Genomic DNA, 22270 nt, shown 5'->3' on the forward strand with positions numbered 1-22270 from the left:
CCCTCATCTGAGTCAGAAGGTTGTGGGTTCAAGTCCGACTCCAGATGCTTGAGCACAAAATCCACACTGATACTCCAGTGTAGTACTGAGGGAGTGCTGCATTATCAGAGGTGCTGTTTTTCTGATGTGGAGAAGCCGGTGATGGACTGGGGTTGACAATTGTAAACAATTTTACAACACCAAGTTATAGTCCAGCAATTTTATTTTAAATTCACAAGCTTTCGGAGGCTTCCTCCTTCGTCAGGTAAATGTTTTTCTGATGAGACCTAATATTAACTGGGATAGAATCTACGTAAAAGGTATAGAGGCCGCATAATTCTTAAAAGGCATTCAGGATAACTTTTTTAGCCAGTACGTAGCAAGCCCAACAAGAGAGGGGGCAATTCTGGACTTAGTTTTAGGGAATTAAGCTGGGCAGGTGGTAAGGGTATCAGTGGGAAAGCATTTTGGTGGTAGTGATCATAATTCAGTTAGATTTAGTGTAGTTAGGAAAAGGACAAAGATAGAACAGGAGTAAAAGTTCTCAATTGGGGAAAGGCCAATTTTACTAAGCTGAGATGTAATTTAGCAAAAGTGGACTGGAAACAGCTACTTGAAGGTAAATCAGTGTCAGAGCAGTGGGAGGCATTCAAGGAGGAGATCGTGAGAGTTCAAAGCAAATATGTTCCTTCAAAGAAAAAGCGTGGGACTCCCAATTCTAGAGCCCCCTGAATGTCAAGGAGCATACAGGGTAAGATAAGGCAAAAAAGGGAAGCTTATGTCAGACACCAAGGGCTCGATTTTGGCGTCGGGTTTTGGGCGGGTTTCCAGCGGGGGGGCCCGGAAAATCCCGATATCCGGTCACGTGACCGGATCGCGACGAAATCCCAGCCACTTCCGGGTACCGCGCTGATGTGCGGGGCTGCGCGTGCAAGCCCCGCTGGTGGGAATCCCGCAGGCAATTAAAGCCAGCGGGGTTCCACTTGAGAGTACTTACCTTGCTTGTTGAGGTCAGTTAATGAGCTGAATCAGCTGTCAAAAGAGGAAGTGTGGGATTTTTGGTTCAAGGCAGTGAGCTTCACACACTGGGGGAAACAGTCTCTGTCCAACCAGGCGTGTTGCAGCCAGCAGCCTGTGGCAGGTGCCAAGGTGCACTCCACGGGGGACAGCCCTCACCCACGCAGGAGGCCACCGCGTCACATAGGGCAACCCCTGCCCCCCACCACCCCCCGCCAAGCCAGAGGACAGACCGACATGAAACCGCAGCCCCAGTCCGAGGAACCACCCACCTACCCTGCACAACCCCTCAGACCAACACCTGCCAGATGGGTGGTGTGTGGACACCCTCGGAGGACGAAGAGCATGACCAGCCCCAGCAGCCTCACAGTCCACGCCGTCCGCCGCAGAGACGTGGATCCCCCCAACACGGTGTTGTTGCACGCCCACCTGCACAGCAGGAGGGAGGGCTACCGCAGAGAGAGACGCATCGCAGAGGGCACTAGCCTCGCCACAGGGTCCACAGACCGAGGCGCAGCTCCCCGGACCTCTCCGAGCAGCAGTGCACAGGGAGGCGCAGATTCGCTCGACATCTAGTCATGGAGATCTGCAGCCTCTTTCATGCCGAGCTGCTCCTGGCTGGCCCCAGCACCAACTGCTTACCTGTCGCTGGCAAAGTCACCACTGCCCTCCACACCTTCTCCTCCGCATCCTTCCAGGGTGCAGCCGGCTACACCGCCGATGTCTCTCAGTCGTCTGCGCGGACGAGCCCTGCAAATACACCTGCACCTACTCTACAGTAACACGATGGGTGGCATCAGTGGTGGGTCCTCATAGTGATACCCAGGAGCGGGCATTATTGGACACAACGGACAGGATTCGCGGAGACATGGCAATGGTGGTGTCAATATAATGTGTGCTGTTTGTTGCTCTGAAATTCAATATAGGTAACACCCATGACAAACCCTCAGACACCCTTGTGCACCCCCTTCATGCTCACGACACGTTTGCCTTACGCTGCCTACTGCACATATGTGATGCATGCCCTATGGCTGCAGCACAGGTGGTGGCAGGTTGAGTGAGGCTGGCCGTGAGGGAGATGCACGAGAGGGTGAGTATGGGATGGAGCAATGAGATTGTATGAGGATTGGGTTGCGTGTTAGTGGCAGGATGAGTACTGGCGAGGTGAGTAGGTGGAGGTAAGATGAGGATGGGGTTTGAGTGGGTATGAAGGGTGATGTGACAGAGTAGTGTTGGCGGTGCCGAAGGAGATGTGGGGTGGGGGCAGTGTTGTGGCAGACGGAGTGTAGGGGAAAGACTTCGTGTTCTCACTGCGGCTGACCTACTGCGGTCATTGCAGTGCCTCCTGCACTGTATGCAGGTGGGCCATATGTTGGTGGCGCAGGTGACACCCTCTGCCACCTCGAGCCAGGCCTTCTTGGTGGCAGAGGCAGGCCGCTTCCTCCCGTCCGCCGGGGGGAAGATCTGTGTCCTCCCCCTCCTCCTCACCCCATCTGATGATACCTGGGGTGAGGCATCATTAAACTGGGAGCAGCCTTCCCCCTGGGCTGCTCCATGCTGCAATTTGTTCCATTGGTTGCAGCATCTGTCAGTGGAGGACTGCCCCTTTAACTAGAGAGACTCCAGCTGACAGATCGTACTGCGCATGCGCAGCCCGACCGACGCGCAGGCCAGCACCGTGGACCCCGGAGGAGCAGGTAATTGATTCCTATTAGTGGGTTGCCTGCTACGATCGCGCGGGCAACCCACTAATTTCGCCGAGCGTGTTGACCACGCTCCCGGAGGACCACCCGCTGGGAACCCGCAGGCCTGCTAAATTCGAGCCCCAAGAGTTCAATACTGCAGAAAGCCTAGAGGAGTATAGAAAGTGCAGGGGTGAAATTCAAAAAGGAAATTCGGAAAGCAAAGAGAGGGCATGATAAAATATTGGCAAGTAAAATCAAGGAAAATCCAAAGATGTTTTATAAATACATAAAGAGCATGAGGCTAACGAAGGAAAGAGTAGGGCCTATTGGAGTCCATGTGAGTATGGTCCTTAATGAATACTTTGCCTCTGTATTCACAAAAGAGGGGAACGATGCAGACATTGTAGTTAAGGAGGAGGAGTGTGAAATGTTGGATGGGATAAACATAGTGAACGAGGAAGTATTAAGGGGTTTAGCATCTTTGAAAATAGATATATCGCCAGGCCTGGATTAAATGTATCCCAGGCTGTTAAGAGAAGCAAGGGAGGAAATAGCAAAGGCTCTGACCATCATTTTCCAATCCTCTCTGGCTACAGGTGTGGTGCCAGAGGACTGGAGGACTGCTAACGTTGTACCATTGTTTAAAGAGGATGAAAGGGATAGATCAAGTACTTACAGGCCAGTCAGCCTAACCTCGGTGGTGGGCAAATTATTGGAAAAAATTCTGAGGAACAGTAACAATAGTCATTTAGAAAGGCATGAATTAATCAAAGACAGTCAGCATGGATTTGTTATGGGAAGGTCGTGTCTGACTAACTTGACTGAATTTTTTGAGCAGGTAACAAGGAGGGTTGATGAGGGTAGTGCGATGGATGTAGTCTACATGGATTCTAGCAAGGCCCCACATAGTAGACTGGTCAAAAAAAGTAAAAGCCCATGGGATCCAAGGGAAAATGGCAAGTTGGATCCAAAATTGGCTCAGTGGAAGGAAGCAAAGGGTAATGGTCGACGGGTGTTTTTGTGACTGGCAGGCTGTTTCTAGTGGTGTTCTGCACGGCTCAGTACTAGGTCTCTTGCTTTTTGTGGTATATATCAATGATTGAGACTTAAATGTAGGGGGCATGATTAAGAAGTTTGCAGATGATACAAAATTTGGCTGTGTGGTTGGTAGTGAGGAAGAGAGCTGTAGACTGTATGAAGAGGTGCTGGTGGGCAGAAAAATGGCAAATGGAAATCAATCCAGAGAAGTGAGAGGTTAAGCATTTGGGCAGGGCAAACAAGGTAAGGGAATACATAATAAATGGGAGGATAATGAGAAATGTAGAGGAACCTTGGAGTGCATGTCCACAGATCCCTGAAGGTAGCAGGACAGGTAGATAAGGTCATTAAGAAGGCATAGAATCATAGAAAGGTTACAGCACAGAAGGCGGCCATCGAGTTTGCACCGCTCTATGCAAGAGCAATCCAGCTAGTCCCACATCCCCGCCCTATCCCTGTAGCCCTGCAAATTTTTTCCTTTCAAGTACTTATCCAGTTCCCTTTTGAAGGCCATGATTGAATCTGCTCCACCACCCCCTCGGGCAGTGCATTCCAGATCCTAACCACTCGCTGTGTAAAAAGGTTTCTCCTCATGTCACCTTGGTGTTTTGACGATCACCTTAAATCTATGTCCTTTGATTCTTGACCCTTCCTGCCAATAGGAACAGCTTCTCTCTATCTACTCTGTCTAGACCCTTCATGATTTTGAATACCTCTAACAAATCTCCTCGTAACTGTCTCTGTTCCAAGGAGAACAACCCCAGCTTCTCCAGTATATAGAGTCATAGAGTCATAGAGTTATACAGCACGGATAGAGGCCCTTCGGCCCATCGTGTCCGCGCCGGCCATCAGCCCTGTCTACTCTATTCCCATATTCCAGCATTTGGTCCGTAGCCTTGTATGCTATGGCATTTCAAGTGCTCATCCAAATGCTTCTTGAATGTTGTGAGGGTTATCTATGTAACTAAAGTCCCTCATCCCTGGAATCATTCCAGTAAATCTCTTCTGCACCCTCTCTAAGGCCTTCACATCTTTCCTAAAGTGCGGTGCCCAGAACTAGACACAATACTCCAGTTGTGGCCGAACCAGTGTTTTATAAAGGTTCATCATGACTTCCATACTTTTGTACTCTATGCCTTTATTTATAAAGCCCAGGATCCAGTATGCTTTTTTAACTGCTTTCTCAACCAGCCCTGCCACCTTCAACGCTTTATGCACATATACCGCCAGATCTCTCTGTTCCTGTACCCATTTTAGAGTTGTGCCCTCTAGTTTATATTGCCTCTCCTGGTTCTTCCTACCAAAATGTATCACTTTGCATTTTTCTGCGTTGAATTTCATCTGCTAAGGGATATTTTCCTTTATTAGCCGAGGCATAGAATATAAGAGCACGGAGGTTATGCTAGAACTGTATAAAACACTCGTTAGGCCACAGCTAGAGTACTGTGTCCAGTTCTGGTCTCCACATTACGGGAAAAATGTGATTGCACTAGAGAGGGTACAGAGGAGATTTACGAGGATGTTGCCAGGACTGGAGAATTTTAGCTGAGAAAAGATTGGATAGGCTGGTGCTGTTTTCTTTGGAACAAAGGAGGCTGAGGGGAGATTTAATTGAGGTATATAGAATTATGAGGGGCTTAGATAGAGTGGCTAGGAAGGACCTATTTCCCTTGGAAGAGAGGTCAATAACCAGGGGGCATAGATTTAAAGTAATTGGTAGAAGGATTAGAGAGGAGTTGAGGAGAAATTTTTTCACCCAGAGGGCGGTGGGGGTCTGGAACTCACTGCCTGAAAGGATAGTAGAGGCAGCAACCCTGATCGCATTTAAAAAGTACTTGGATGTGCACCTGAAGTGCCGTAACCTACAAAGCTACGGACCAACTGCTGGGAAGTGGGATTAGGCTGGATAGCTCTTTTACGACCGGCACAGACATGATGGGCCGAATTACCTCTTTCTGTGCCGTAAATTTCTATGATTCTAAACCGAGGCCACGTCTGCCCTCTCAGGTGACCGTAAAAGATCCCACGCCACTATTGGAAGAAGAGCTGAGGATTTCTCCCTGGTGTCCTGGCCAATATTTATTCCTCAACTAACATCAATGAGACAGATTATCTGGTCATTATCACGTTGCTGTTTGTTGGACCTTGCTGTGCACAAATTGGCTGCCGCATTTCCTACTTTACAACAATGACTACATTTCAACAAGTATTTCACTGGCTGTAAAGCGCTTTGTGATGTCCTGAGGTCGTGAAAAGTACTGTATGCAAGTCTTTCCTTCTTTAACCAATCACTCATGTAGTCTTGACACATTTATTTGATCATTTCACACACAGTTTTGATCTGGAAAAGTAAGTCAAAGACTGAGATGATCATGTCATAATAGACCTATGCCATTCAATTGACAATGACAATGTCAGTTTTTGCCCACACCTTCCCCAGCTGGAGGTGGAACCCATTGTAACTTACCCCATCTGGTGGATAGATGGGGTTGATCTAGGAAAAGGGGACCTTTCCTGTTTTTAAAAATTCTTACATTCTTTTCTAATGGAGCGCATCCCTCAGGTTTGAAGATTTGAAGTGAATGTGTTGGGAATCCTGTGCAGTTGGGAGGGCAGCACTGTATTAACAACTTCTTATATCATTATCTTTTTATGTAAGAAACATACCTGCTATCCCCAGGGTAACCTTTTGTGTGAGAGAGCCAGCTTCATTCTGAGCAACACAGCTGTAATCTCCTTGAAGTCCTTTTGTGATGTTTGGGATTCGAAGGATCTGTTGTGAAGCCAGGATTTGATGCTTCTGTTCTAACACTGTGCTTATGACTTTGCCATTGTACAACCAACTGATGCTGGGTTTTGGATGGCCTTTAACAGGACAACCTAAAGTGGGAAGTGAAAGATACTTCTATCAGAACTTGTACCTTGCCACACATAAATTTTGGTGTCATGTTCCACTCTCCTTAATTACCATTCCTATGCATTCAATTGTAATCCTTCACTCCCCAATATTGTTACTTTTAAAACATTTCCTGCTCAAAGCCATCAAAGCCTATTAATAGGGCGAGAAGTAGTTCAGTATTCCGAGCAAATCAAAATCCATCTGTTTACCAATGAACTGTTGCTATTTCATGTGACGTGTTGCCAAATCCTTCAGTCTGCAGAAATGTCAGAAACTTTGGAAGGAAACTGGATTTACTATTTTAAGAGATTCAAAAAATCCAATACGAGTTACAATATCATCTATAAACACAGGGTTATTCCAATAACTTATAAGAATCTTATATAAGGCTGGGTTGCACACTATCCTTTCACCTCTAGAACTAAGTTTCAACATAGGAATTTGGGAAAGCATGGAATGAGAAAAGGCCATTCAGATTATCAAGCTCTGACCGTTTACAATTACCCTATCACCGATTCTAGCCCACTAATCGATCTGCTGAGGAAAAATTCTACATAAATATTTACCAAAGGCAATCGAGCAAAACTACAAAATATTAACACAACCGCTCATTTCCATTATTCCACTTTGGCTTGTTGCTCTCCGTAAACCACTTCGCTCCGCGCTAACCAATCCTCTCTCCGCTCCACGGCATGGGAACCATTGGACTAGATTTTCTGTTATTTTAAAGCCAGTATTAACATGGTTACAATAAATGGGCCAGTGCTGATTGATAAACCCAACCTGGCTAGCATGTTTCGGAGTCCATACCTATCTCTATAGCTTCCAACCCATTCACAAATAGATATTTATTTAGTTCTCTTTTCAAAGTTGTTAAATTGACACAGCATCAATTACTTTTGCTGTGAGTCTGCTCTATACATACAATACTCTTAGAAATGAAATATTCTTCCAATCTCAAGCCCTGTTTGAGGTTTGTCAATTTGAAACATGTGCCCTCTATTTCTGGGCTCAAATAGCACACTTACACCTACATTATCCGTCCGTACCTCTCAGCACCTTAAAGACTTGGATTGTGAATCCAGCCAGACTGCTGCCAGTAAGTGGCCTCAATGCATTGAGTGTTGGCAGTCCAGTTTTCCTGGCATGTGGGCTACAGTACAAAAACTGACACTGAATGAACTTTCCAGCAATTATGAAAATTGCTAACTTTGAAAATTTTCTTAAAATTTAGATTTCTCAAAGAAAGGCTCTGTTTGGGTTACTGAATCAGAAAGGGTGATTTTTTTGTAGTTTAAAAAAAGCAGTTATTAAAAATATATCACAAAAGCTCAAGGGTCTAGAGCCACAGATACTTTTGAAAAGGTTCAATTTTTGTACCTTATTGACCAAAATAAAATTAAAGTTGCTTTTTAGCTTCAATGGTTGAAGTTATTATACAACCGCAAGAACATATAAAAAAGCATGGAACCAAAACAGACCATCTGGCCATTGTACAGTGCTCCACAGACCGTGTATAATCTATCAAATCATAGATTCGACCAACTATTTAATCTTCTGAGGGAAAGTTCTGCAAAAGGTTTGCTGACTCCAAAAGGCAATGAAATAAAACCCCAGAATATCTATACATTCCCATATCTCCACTCTCCAGGCTTGGCTGATTGTTTGCTGCAGATGGACATTCCCTATGTCAGAATGCACAGCGACTACTGAGTATCTGTCCATCTCTGTCCAAATTTATCCCAATAACCTTAAAATTCCTACTCTAACCAGATACTTAACCAGTTCTTTTCCAAAGCAGTTAAATCAACACAATGTTTCCTGCCTTTGCTGGGAGTCTTATTCCACATATTTACTAATGTGGGGAGAAAAGTTTCTGCAAATACTATTTTCAGAAATAAATGTTCTGCAATTGATTGTGAGAAATTGCAACTTTTCTGAAAGTTGGCCACTGTTTTCATTTCCACATGAGAAAAAGGTTTCAGAGTCAACACATTTAATACAGTACCCATTTCTTAGTATTGTTATGTCTTAGTCAGGTTTTACTGCCATTGTTACTATAAAACCATTACCCCGCCCACACATCCTGGATTTGGACTCAATTACTGCTTTAGAAGTGGCACATTACATACATATAATAAATTACAGTTCACAGGTAATAAACGTAGTATAGAGATGTAATTTCTGACACTGATAATAGGCAGAACACAAAACAATGAATAAAGGAACTTATTTTCCAATCTGCTGCAGCCTGACAACTCTGTGACATGCATCATGTTCCCAATGACAGCTTCCTGTTGCAAGCATTTTTAGTTTCAATCTTTCAACCTTTTTTTGGACTTGGTAATGCTTATAGTCTATGATCATAAATATCTGAAACATTACAAAATACCGTTTTTGCAACCAGGATACATAGTGGCACAAACTAGGTTGCACAACTAGGTTACATAAATGGCACAAATTATAGAACTGCACAAAGAGTCTGCTGGAACCTTTACTTTACCCAGTGTAAAAGAATTGCATCCACACCAGCATCAGAATTATCTCATATGTTGCCATTGTTTTACATTCACTTGATTTCCTGCAGCTGAAAAATGACAATTACCACTAGACAATGAAGAAAGCTGCTGCCCATTGTGGATCAGTGGAGACATGGTGCAATCAAACCTGAGACAGGTGATAACATCTGGAACTTAAATTATAAATGCCTGAGTTGTGGGTTTGCGTTATTAACCATGTGCATCAAAGGCAAACGGCTCTAGTGGTGAACGATGCCTTGCTGCACTGAAAACTGAGCCTTTCTATAGAACTGTAATACGGTTCAGTTTTTATTTCACTATCAACAGGATATTCAGAATGTGGAGAGCCATTTTTGAATCTTCTCAACATTGGTGAGATACTAAGATCAAGCAAACAGAAACTGCCGGAGTCGCTCTGAATCTGCTTTGTTGCAGAAAGGGAATGACAATTGTCCAAAGTGCTTTTAGGCTTTGGAAGGGGAGAAATCAGCTTCTGGCTGTCCAGTGAACACTACTGGGAAGTGCACATCTGTGAATACTGGGTAGGAACAGCATCAGAGTTGGTTATGTTGGCCCTCCACAGTTGAATATCAAGTTAATACTTACCATCTAGGCCTATATATGAAGCGCAGCCACATGGTGGGTGAAATTGTGCAGGATTGTCACTGGCCATAGAATCACCCTCCAAAATGCAACTGTATCTTCAGGAGAGGAAACGAGAAAAGGTTAGAAAATTAGATAGGTAATCTTGCGTCACTAATTCAAAGTAACTTAACAGTAGACTTTTTCTTTTAAAGTTGGTCAGGCCTGTGATTGCTGATCACTGGGGGTGTTGCACTCAATCTCCACAGTGCCGTCGGGTTGAGATTCGCTGCTGCACCTTCCCTGGTGTGTGGTGGCCGACGTACGGCGAGTGCTGTAGTGTGTACCGTGTGGTGTGGGACGTGTATGGTGCATGGTGTGTGCTGTGTGGTGTGTGGAAGAGCTGCACTCCCCCAGCTGCAGTTCTATGGTGTTCCTGCATCTCAACAACAACTTGCATTTATATAGTGCTTTTAACATAGTAAGGTGCTTCACAGGAGTGATTATCAAACAAAATTTGACACCGACCTACATAAGGAACTATTAGGAAGGTCAAAGAGGTAGGTTTTAAGGAGTGTCTTAAAGGAGGAGAGAGAGGTAGAGAGGCGGAGGGGTTTAGGGAAGGAATTCCAGAATTCTAGGGACTAGGCAGCTGAAGGCACGACTGCCGATGGTGGAGCAATGAAAATTGGGGATGTTCCAGGGGCCAGAATTGGAGGAGTGCAGAGATCTCGGAGGGTTGTAGGGCTGGAGGAGGTTACAGAGATAGAGAGGGGTGAGGCCATGGAGGGATTTGAACACAGGGATGAGAATTTTAAACGCGAGGCATTTCCAGACCGGGAGCCAATGTAGGTCAGCGAGCACAGGGGCGACAGGTGAACGGGACTTGGTGCTGGCGGCCTTGGGCTGGAGCTGCTTATGTTTCCCAAGTAACCCGGTGCCAATGTTAAGATGAATTAGGCCTTTGGCTCACTCCATGTCCACACTTTACTTGATTTACTACCAGAGCACTTGGATACAAGAGTGGCATTGGTAAAGCAAGCAAATGGGTTGTAAATAGAATAAATGTGCGGTGAAAGTTCAACAACAAGCAGGGGTGGTGAGCATGGTTTACTTCCAACTGTGCTGAAGTCACCAGTAAGTTGCTGACCTACAAACGCAGCTTACAGGGACATATGGGGGTGATTTTAAACCCCAAGAACAGGCGGGTTGGGGGCGGGTGGGAGTTGAAAACAGTTGTTTTTTGGGTTGTGACCGCAACCCGGCTTTATTTCCGGGTTTAACATCGGCGTGGAAAAGTACAGGCTTCCCACTGGGAATGCAAAGTCCGAAAAAAAAACTATTTTCAACTCCCACCCACCCGTTCTTGGGGTTTAAAATCACCCCCATAGTAGTGAAAGGGGAGTGTCCATATATGTTACTGGTGCAGGGAGCGGCTACATACATTACTGGTGCGGGGGAGCATCCACATACGTTACTGTTACATCAGTCACTCATGCTTCAAAACTACTCATCAGATCAAGCCAGGGTGCCTGATGATTTTGTGCAGGAGTCCCCCTGATGTGATGACATGGAGTTCAGCTCAGGATTGCCCAGGAGTGTCCTAGAATCAAACATGAATCTCCCAGGCACTGCTACTAGGAACACATAAGTAGAGTTCGCAGTTTGCATTCACTACTGTAATTTGCACCTGTGAACTTTCTTTGCCTGCTCATGAGTGGTCTCCCGATTCTTGTAACCTTCTCCAACAGCTGCTGACACAAAACCACAAGCAAAAATACTCAATTAAGGGGGGGGGGGGGAAGACCCGACTTCTCTACTCACTCAATTAAAAGGGGGGGGATGGGGAACCCCTGACCTCTCTCCTCAATTAAAGGGGGGGGGGAACTTGACCTCTCGCCTCAATTAAAAAGGGGAGGGGGGACCCGACCTCTCTCAATTAAAAGGAGGGGTGGGGGCCGGGAACCGGACCCCTCTACTCAATTAAAAGGGGGGGGTGGACCCGACCTCTCTACACAATTAAAAGGGGGGACCCGAACTTTATATCAATTACAGGGACCCGACCTTTATCAGGTTAATACAATAATATTTGTTGGCATCACTTGATCAGATGTCACGTGATCAACTCTCCAGGGATATCTCCAACCAGAGTTGGCAACCCAATGCCACCTAGGGGGCTTGTTAATATTTAATGGCCTAAGTTAGGCTCAAGTTAACTTAATTTAATTCAAATTGGATCCAAAGTCACTTGCACTTACAAAAGGCCTGCAGATTTTCACCAGAAATCATCAGCAAAGGAATAGGATGTAAAATCGGGAGGAATAGGAACCTACTAAGGAAATCTCTACATGTTGATTTGAAGGGCTCAAACTGCCAACCACATGCTCCAATCTTGCTGTCCAGTGCCAGGCATGAAAATGAAGCTTTTGCATGTGGATGCAATTGTGGCCTATATGTTCACATCCTTGAGCCTTTGTGCATGCACATAAAGATTAAGATTTGCCCCGCTATCTCATTAACAGGAAATCCCAATAGTCGTTGGAAAATTCCTGCAATATGATGACCCTGTCCAAAAGCATCCACATTTAATGATTACCATTCATCCACTTTGGCTGGGGTAGCTTGCCAGTACCTGACCTCCTTTGTCACACAGATTAACAATGATATTATGTTACTGTTGAAATTTAATTTAATATTTTTAATTTATCTCTTTACTTGTGGTAACATGGTAAATAAATGTGATGAGAGCTGTGGGAATTACAGGTTAAGTCAAAATTAGGCGATTTTGTAAAATGAAAATAAAGGAGCTGTCGAAAGGAAACCAGTGCAGTGTGATTTCTATTACAAGAGCTGTTAATAATCTAAAGTTTCATGGAAACTGGATATCTGTTCTAACATTTATAGCAATGCATTGTAAACCTTTTAACTGCTTTCCCCATGGTGGTGGTAGTGGTGGTGGTGCGGGGTGGGGGGGATTTCATTTTCATTAAATACACTCCACCCTAATTAGAACATAATCTTCAGAGCCAAACATTTGACATGTTAAATGTGTGCCTATTATAATGAGGGTCCAGTATTGTAGCATTAAATGTAACAATTACTACATTTATCAAGAGCCAAGATCCAGTTAGCCTCATCACAAACATAGTTGAGACCATGGGGAAGCTTTCATTCATTAAATATTTCATATTTCATATATGTTGAAAATTCACTCAGAAAATAAATTTGTTTCTAACTTAATATTCAAAAGTTGGTACAAGTTCTCAAAGCATAATATCAGCTAACAAATCTGATTTAATCAAAAATCTCCAATAAGACTGGAAGGAGCAATCTGTAACTTCTGTTGCTCCTCTGGGCTGAGACAAACATCATGGCAATGAACAGCTGTGGGTGGGGCTCCTCTGACCAATCCCATCCTTCAGCGCCTGCACTATTGCCCCATGGTCTGGGGTCACTGCATGGAGTCATTAAGCTGATGCACGTCTAGTAGTCTAACAATAATACAATTCTCTTTTAGGATCTTGGACACTATTCAGAGTTAAGGCTATACAGCAAAGAATCGTAGCAGTCTGACTAATTTATATATACGCATTAAAAAAGGAGACATCCATTTTTGAGGCCAAACATTGCTGACATGTCATCTAGGTTTAAATGAGCTTGGCTAACAGTGGTTGATGAAGGTGGCGAGGAGGCCCTTAGCTGCACAAAGTTGTTGCTTAGCATTTACCTTTGTGTCTAGTGATATTACAGCTGTTAAAACAACCAGGAGTATAATTCTGCAGCTTTTGCAGTCAGATCATAAATTAGTGCTTATGCTTATAGTTACAAAACAAGTAAAATTAAACCAATTTAAAAAAAACTTTCATTTTGTACAATATTACAATCATTCATTCATTTGCGATGGAGGCTGATTGAGCCCCTTTTTCTTATAATCCAATTAGGAATGCTTTATGCCCTCTTAATAATTAAATGGCATTTTCAGGTATTTGGATTGGAAAAACTGCTGAAAGATCTGAAACAAAATGCAGAAGGGTAATGTGAAATCTGGCATGAATTCACCTCTCAGACTCCTTCTGACAGCAGAATTAAACCTCCCTCAAGGCCTTTAGATCTTTGATTGTCATGGAGTCCAAGACAGTTGTAGTGACCGGAAGCCTGAATCTGATTTGCAGATGCGCTTGAATTAAATTTCCTGTCAATAAAACCTAAACGGTAATTGAAGTATTTAAATTAAATTGTTCAGCCGTTGAATATAGCTCACCCATAACTACTTACATTTGTAATGTTAGTGATCAATTTACAGTTGTTACATTTTTACTGGTAACAGGCAGATTAAACTACTGTACCAACACTGGAGCAAAATCTGCATTTACATTTCTATACCTCGGGCTCGATTTTAGGATCGTGTTTCCGGCGGGTTCCCAGCGGGGTGGCCCCGAAAATCCCGATCTCCGGTCACGTGACCGGATCGCGACGAAATCCCGGCCACTTCCGGGTACCGGGCTGACGTGCGGGGCTGCGCGCGCAAGCCCCGCTGGTGGGAATCCCGCAGGCAATTAAAGCCAGCGGGGTTCCACTTGAGAGTACTTACCTTGCTCGTTGTGGTCAGTTAATGAGCTGAAGCAGCTGTCAAAAGAGGAAGTGTGGGATTTTCGGTTCAAGGCAGTGAGTTTCCCACACTGGGGGAAACAGTCTCCCTCCAACCAGGCGTGTTGCAGCCAGCAGCCTGTGGCAGGTGCCAAGGTGCGCTCCACGGGGGAGAGCCCTCACCCACGCAGGAGGCCACCGCGTCACATAGGGCAACCCCTGCCCCCCACCACCCCCCGCCAAGCCAGAGGACAGACCGACACGAAACCGCAGCCCCAGTCCGAGGAACCACACACCTACCCTGCACAACCCCTCAGACCAACACCTGCCAGTTGGGTGGTGTGTGGAGACCCTCGGAGGACGAAGAGCATGACCAGCACCAGCAGCCTCGCAGTCCACGCCGTCCGCCGCAGAGACGTGGATCCCCCCAACACGGTGTTGTTGCACGCCCACCTGCACAGCAGGAGGGAGGGCTACCGCAGAGAGAGACGCATCGCAGAGGGCACTACCCTCGCCACAGGGTCCACAGACCGAGGCGCAGCTCCCCGGACCTCTCCGAGCAGCAGTGCACAGGGAGGCGCAGATTCGCTCGACATGTAGTCGTGGAGATCTGCAGCCTCTTTCATGCCGAGCTGCTCCTGGCTGGCCCCAGCACCAACTGCTTACCTGTCGCTGGCAAAGTCACCACTGCCCTCCACACCTTCTCCTCCGCATCCTTCCAGGGTGCAGCCGGCTACACCGCTGATGTCTCTCAGTCGTCTGCGCGGACGAGCCCTGCAAATACACCTGCACCTACTCTGCAGTAACACGATGGGTGGCATCAGTGGTGGGTCCTCATAGTGATACCCAGGAGCGGGCATTATTGGACACAACGGACAGGATTCGCGGAGACATGGCAGTGGTGGTGTCAATATAATGTGTGCTGTTTGTTGCTCTGAAATTCAATATGGGTAACACCCATGACAAACCCTCAGACACCCTTGTGCACCCCCTTCATGCTGACGAGACGTTTGCCTTACGCTGCCTACTGCACATATGTTATGCATGCCCTGTGGCTGCAGCACAGGTGGTGGCAGGTTGAGTGAGGCTGGCCGTGAGGGAGATGCACGAGAGGGTGAGTATGGGATGGAGCAATGAGATTGTATGAGGAGTGGGTTGCGTGTTAGTGGCAGGGTGAGTACTGGCGAGGTGAGTAGGTGGAGGTAAGATGAGGATGGGGTGTGAGTGGGTATGAAGGGTGATGTGACAGAATAGTGTTGGCGGTGCCGAAGGAGATGTGGGGTGGGGGCAGTGTTGTGGCAGACGGAGTGTAGGGGAAAGACTTCGTGTTCTCACTGCGGCTGACCTACTGCGGTCATTGCAGCGCCTCTTGCACTGTATGCAGGTGGGCGATATGTTGGTGGCGCAGGTGACCCCCTCTGCCACCTCGAGCCAGGCCTTCTTGGTGGCAGAGGCAGACCGCTTCCTCCCGCCCGCCGGGGGGAAGATCTGTGTCCTCCCCCTCCTCCTCACCCCATCTGATGATACCTGGGGTGAGGCATCATTAAACTGGGAGCAGCCTTCCCCCTGGGCTGCTCCATGCTGCAATTTGTCCCATTGGTTGCAGCATCTGTCAGTGGAGGACTGCCCCTTTAACTAGAGAGCCTCCAGCTGACAGATCGTACTGCGCATGCGCAGCCCGACCGACGCGCAGGCCAGCGCCGTGGACCCCGGAGGAGCAGGTAATTGATTCCTATTAGTGGGTTGCCTGCTACGATCGCGTGGGCAACCCACTAATTTCGCCGAGCGTGTTGACCACGCTCCCGGAGGACCACCCGCTGGGAACCCGCAGGCCTGCTAAATTCGGGCCCCAGATGTGCAAGAACATAAAGGTCATAGGCCACAGTCCATTTTAACATCCTGTACTAGTAACCCACTGCTTTCTTTCAGTTATTAAACTGCTCACATACTATTTCCCTGTTTTTCACAAATGTTTGCCGTGTACATATAGCACAACAGGACATGAAAGAACATTTAGGCTGCAAATTACACCAATGATTCGACAGTACCAGTGTGAAACCTTTGCCACTGGGTACTGAAAACAAAGGAGTGGATCAGACTAGCACTTGGATAAGACAGACTCCAAAACTGAATCAAGTTCTAGGATGCATGATAAATGTATACATTACTTTTTAATGCTCAAAGTAGTGCGTCGATTCATTCTCTTCCAGAGCTGAGAAGTTTCAGCCTAGCATAAAATGGAGATTAAATGAGAGGGTTTCACTTTAGTTATTCATCTGTCTTCTGTTACTTTCTTTCTATTATCTTCCTGTTTCTTGTGTCATTCTTTTTCTCAGTCTCGAGTTGCTATTCCGTGTTAATTATTCCCTCTCTGCTTCTTGCTTTTGGTTCCTTTTTTTTTCTGACCATAGCATTTGTCTTCACCTCACTGTGGCTACTGCAGACTCTCAAGCCCAGCCAGCCATCATGAGCTGAGGTACCTAGCGGCTGCTCACGTCCGTCACTTTTTAGTCACTTCATATTTGAAGACTTCATATTTGAAATTTACACCAAATTGAGTTTTAAAAATTCCAAGTGATGTCCCTTCTGTAAAATTTTTTGCCAGTAAACAGGGACCAGAGTGACAGCAGGAGCTCATGGTGGGAAACTTAGCAGGTCTGGATTGGGGTATAACTGTCAGCCCAAAAAGAGTTGCCATTTTCCCCTATGACTGCTGCGGATACTTGGATTGTTATTTCTGGCTAATTGTATCTAAAAATAAACAGGGCGGTTTTTATAATGGCGGGTGGCATGTTGCTGACATGGAATATGTATACGGTAAATTCACTGTCACATTGTATTGTTTTCCCCATCTATCTATGAGGGGAGTCATGAGCGCTTACTCAGAACTGATGGAGGCAAAATTTGCTGCTATGAGTGCCTCTGATTACCCTCTCCCCAATTATGGTCTTCCCTTCATCTTGGGACCATTTGATTAAACATTTTCGTAGTTAATAGTCTGGCATATAGTGCATCACATTTTAATTTTGAGAGTTGAACATTAAATCCGTCTGTAGCGGAGAAAAAATAATCAACGGTCACTTTTCTGAGTCTCAAATACGAAGCTTAACCATTCTGACTCAATGAAATATAGATCAGGGAAGCAACCAACTTCAACATTGCAATTTGAATCAATCACATTGCTCAATTTATCTCTTCAAAGTTGTTCCTGATTTCTCACCCAGCTAACACTATAGTCATATAAATAACAAGTACATAAAAATTACACAATTCAATAGGTTAATTGACTGAAAAATAAAATCAGTCATTTAGAAATGACTGAAAGAAGATTTTTCCGCACAGGCCTGGCCCACTCTATGGCTATGGTGTTTATTTAGATGTGCTTTGACACACATGTAGATACTGAATTAATTGTCTGGTCTGGCACTTGAGACCTCTCAGTCCTCAGAATTGGAGATTTTCACCCGCTGTTGGGGATTTTCAGCTCCTATTGACAAATTGTGTGAGAGGCACGTAGAGAGCTGTATTTTTCACCCTGCTCATGTGGAGGTACAATACTCAAAGTGTACCATGTCACACAAAAGGGCAGAAAAGAAATCTGCAACTGGGTTGGAGGGGAGGGGGGGGGGAATTTGTATGTGGGTTATTGAGCTTTCTCCTTTCTCCAGGTGTGCATTGGGCAGATCATGTCACATGATAACCATGAAGAACTGACGAAAGATCATCGACCTGAAACACTGGGGTCGATTTTAGGGTGGCCGAGCGGGTGCGTGGGGCTTGTAAAATCGGGGAATCCCAGAGCGGGTCCGGAGCCCGGCTCCAACACGCCCACTTTCGGTTTCCCCAGTTTCCGCATGCAAGACTCCCACCAGCAATTAAAGCCGGCGGGATGACAATTTAAATACTTACTTACCTAGTTGAGGTACTTGACAGACCTCATTGATAGGAGATTTTGGCAGGGTTGCAATTTTCATGGATCCTCAGCGTGTTTCCTGTGCTGTGGGAAACACTCCCTGTTGGAGCAGACGTGTTTCAGCCAGCAGCCAGTGGGAGATGCAAAGGACTTTTTGACAGTTGGGGGGTAAACCTCATTTATTGCAGCAGGGCACTCTGTCACTTCAGACAAAGTTTTGGCTGCAACACCTTTGTCTTTCCACTCAAAATTATTAATTTATACCCTAAACTCTGCTGTGCAAACACATTTACCTGCTTTGCGGACCCCCTCAAACTCACACCGTTAGGATGGGGAGGGGGGGGCGCCATGGCTGCATTCATCACTTCATCCGAGGACGAGCAACATCACCAGCCTCGCCAGGCACGCCGTCCACCTCTGCTACATGGAGCTCCACAACACAGTGCTGTGCCACAGGCACCTGCACAAAATAGTTGTGCAACTACACATACACCCACTGTAGGGTAACCCAATGGGTAGCATCAAGTGCGGGTGTTCATGGAGAACCTCATGAAATTGCACAAACCAGTCAAGAATGGCCAAGATGTGGCAGTAGTGGTGACAATATTTAATGTGAGTTGAACCAAAATCAAATATAAATAAAAAACATGACAAACCATCAAACACCCTTGAGCATCCCCTTTGTGCTCACGAAACCTTTGCCTTACGCATCCCACTACTCATACGTGATGCATCCCCTGTGGCTGCAGCAGAGGTAGTGGCAGGTTGGGTGAGGGTGACCGTGAATGTGAAAGAGATGCATAAGGGTGAGTATGAGACAGAGCCATGAGATTGTATGAGGATTGGGTTGAGTGGTGGTGGTGGGGGGGGGCGGGGGGGGTGGTGAGTAAGTGCAGGTAAGTTGAGGATGAGGTTTGAGTGGGTGTGAGGAGTGATTTGATAGAGTAGTGTTGACAGTGCAGAAGGAGATGTGGGGTGGGGGCGGTGATGTGGAAGACAGAGTGTAGGAGAATGAGTAAGTGTGCTCACTTTGGCTGACCTAGTTAGGTCATTGAAGCGCTTTCTGCACTGTATCCAGGTGCGGGATATGTTGCTGGTGCTGCTGATCTCCTCTGCCGCCTCGAGCCAGGCCTTCTTGGTGGCAGAGGCAGGCCACTTCCTCCCGTCCGCTGGGTAGAAGATCTCTCTCCTCTTCCTCCCCCCATCCAATAAGACCTGGAGTGAGGCATTATTAAACCTGGGAGCAGCCTTTCCACTGGGCTGCTCCATGCTGTAATTTTGGCTGTTTGCTGCAGGAGCAGTATTAGACGACTGCTCCTTTAAATAAGGCTCCTCCAGCTGACAGCCTGTGATGCGGGTGCGCAGTCCGCCCACTGCGCAGGTTTCCAACGGGAATCCCAGAAGCCAAGGTAAGTGGATTCAATTTATTTGCGATCGTGTGGGGAACCCACCGATTTTACTGGACGGGTTACCCACGCGCCCAGTCGACCCCCGCTGCCAACCCGCCTCCCTGGTAACATTGGGGCCATTAACTTTGCTTCCAGCTTTCTCTATTTTTATTTTGAAATTTTAACATGTTGGATTCTTCTTTTAAACAGGTTTATTAGGCAATGATGCTGGCTGCATTTAAGGTACTATTTCAGCTCCCAAAGGATTGAGATACATTTGACATATTAAACCTGGTCTGGGAGATTGTGGGATATTGATGGGTTGCTGGGTCTGGATAGAGATTTCTAAAGTTTTGTCTATAACCCCAATCGTACATATGGATTTTACAGGTATTACTCTGATATATGGATGCATCTGATTTAGAGGAGTATGGTGTTACTCTGGGTGGATATATTCAAACATTTTAAAATATCAAAACAAGGTTCTTTGCTTGCTTTTCTGGCGATTCACACTAATTTCACTCATAAAAACTAGATAAAATATTTCAAGAGAGGTGTGAAAAGGAATTAAATATGTAATGAACTTATTCCTTGGCCTTAATTGCTTAAGTTTATCTCTAGCACCTACAGACAGGGTACTTCATTACCAGAAATGGCAATATAATGCTGTAAATCCAACCCTTGACATAAATTGAGATTTCATTATGTAGAATAAGACTAATAAAGTATGTAAGTTCTATAAATTTCTTGTTATTATGACTGGAGAGGATGTAAGAAAGCTTGAGGGGAAAATGAGGTGGGGGGAGGGGAAGAGCCCATTTATGTTGATGAGTGACAGGGAATTTGGAAACAGCGCATGCTTCGGTCTGCAAAAAAAACAAAATATGCAGTAAAGTTATTTCACAGATGTAACTTGACATATTTAACATGGAATTAATGAGTAAATGTTGGCGAATAGAGATGCCTATGATATATTTTTGTGATTATTTTTAGAACAATCAGTTGGGATGGACAACAATTAGTTTGGACTATGAATAATGCCTGATGCAGATTATGATGATTCAGAAATATTTTCAGCTGAGTTGTAGAAAAATAGACTAGTTATTGGTTGTACCTTTTGTGGGACTTTTGCAACAAGCTCAAAAAGATTTTACAAGCTTGTTACCTATTTCTTTCATTCTTACACAATAAAAGATAATTGTGATTAGTTGCAATGTTACTAGTTTGCTATTTAATATTAATCTTGGTGTTTGTGGCACAGTTTATTCTATTTATTATATTTCTGAGATGTGTCAATTGCAAACTTTGAAATTATACCCTGTATACCCAAATCCAGGTCATTAATATATATCAAAAAGAGCAGTGGTCCTAATACGGACCTCTTAAAAACGATGAGAAGTTGAATCTTTTTTTCTCTTATATGGCTGACATTCATGTCCAAAGCTCCACAATAATTGAGAAACATTCCCCAGACAACCATGCTGCTGGGTGTGACATCCCACCCGGCTCCTCGGTCCACAGTAAACACACCTCCTATTGGCTAAACCAAGGAGATGATATTGCTGGTAGTGTCAGTCATACCAACTAAAGGAAAAAGCAGTGCAGATAACCATTTCTAACAGACAGGACCACACATGAAGGAAAAAAACCCAGTAAGAAACAAAACTTCAAGCTCTTTGTGTGGCCTGATATCTAATGTAGAAGCATACATTATCCTGGCAATGTTACAACTTTTGAGTAAAGTGGCATTCTTTGCCATTAAAGATTATAAGCATGAAAGGCCATTGTTCAAAAAGTATACCCTGCCAAACATTTCTACCTCCCCGAATTGCCATTCATTTAGTGAATGGCTTTGCTTACCGAGCTTCAGCTGACAGTTTTATAAAGCATAACAATTTTTGAACCGTTACGCTGCTTTTCAGAGCCAAATCATTTCAGATAATATTTTAATACACTTAGGAATATATCAGTTGTTCCTGGAAAAACAAATTTAAAGTCAAAACTCCTGAGACTAAAAGCAAAATAAAATTTGAGCTTATTTATTGCATGTTAACAAGCACAATTTATTTCCTTTTTTCTCTTCTTCTTAGTCCCATTTGGCTTTTTTAGTACCAGAGACTTGGGCTATGAGCATTTCCATCTAATCAGAAACCACTACGTATGTCAGAACCGAAAATAGCAGGAAGGGACAATGATATTAATCAATCTTGCATTATTTTTCAGATTTATTTCTGCTGAATGCTGTTGAAAGATTAAAAGCATTTATCTTGAATTTGCCCAAGTGACAGCGTGGAGATTTAGAGTTATATTTTGGCAGATAAAATCAAAATTCATTGGAAATATAAATATATTTCTTGTAGCTAGGTGGTGTGGTTATCTCAGATATTACTTTTAGTCACTGAGCCCTACTACTAGTTAATACAACTGAAGAAAGAAAGTAACATTCTGCAAGTGAAAGATAGTAGGTGAAGGTACGCAACAGGCCGTGGTATATATCACAGTACTTAGTTCACATGACATAAACCATATCTATCTGGACAGATTTAGGAATTTAGGGATTGCAGCAAACCAGATCCATGTAAATAGAAAGCTGGAGATTCAATTTTTTCTTTCCATTTAGCTTTTCTTGTTCTTACTTTTCTTTAGTATTAATCTCAGCCAAG

The 22270-nt window shown here is 44.9% G+C and overlaps 1 protein-coding gene across 1 annotated transcript in view; it reads right to left on the reverse strand.

The window, feature by feature from the left end:
* The window catches only part of LOC137320664 (ADAMTS-like protein 1), a 613156-nt gene that overhangs the window by 35133 nt on the left and 555753 nt on the right, over positions 1-22270 (reverse strand). Inside the window, exon 25 of the mRNA XM_067982343.1 lies at positions 6387-6599. Within this exon, the coding sequence (XP_067838444.1) occupies positions 6387-6599 (213 nt within the window). The remainder of the gene's footprint in view (positions 1-6386; positions 6600-22270) is intronic.

The sequence above is a fragment of the Heptranchias perlo genome, chromosome 4, assembly GCF_035084215.1.
Source record: "Heptranchias perlo isolate sHepPer1 chromosome 4, sHepPer1.hap1, whole genome shotgun sequence".
Classification (NCBI taxonomy): Eukaryota; Metazoa; Chordata; class Chondrichthyes; order Hexanchiformes; family Hexanchidae; genus Heptranchias; species Heptranchias perlo.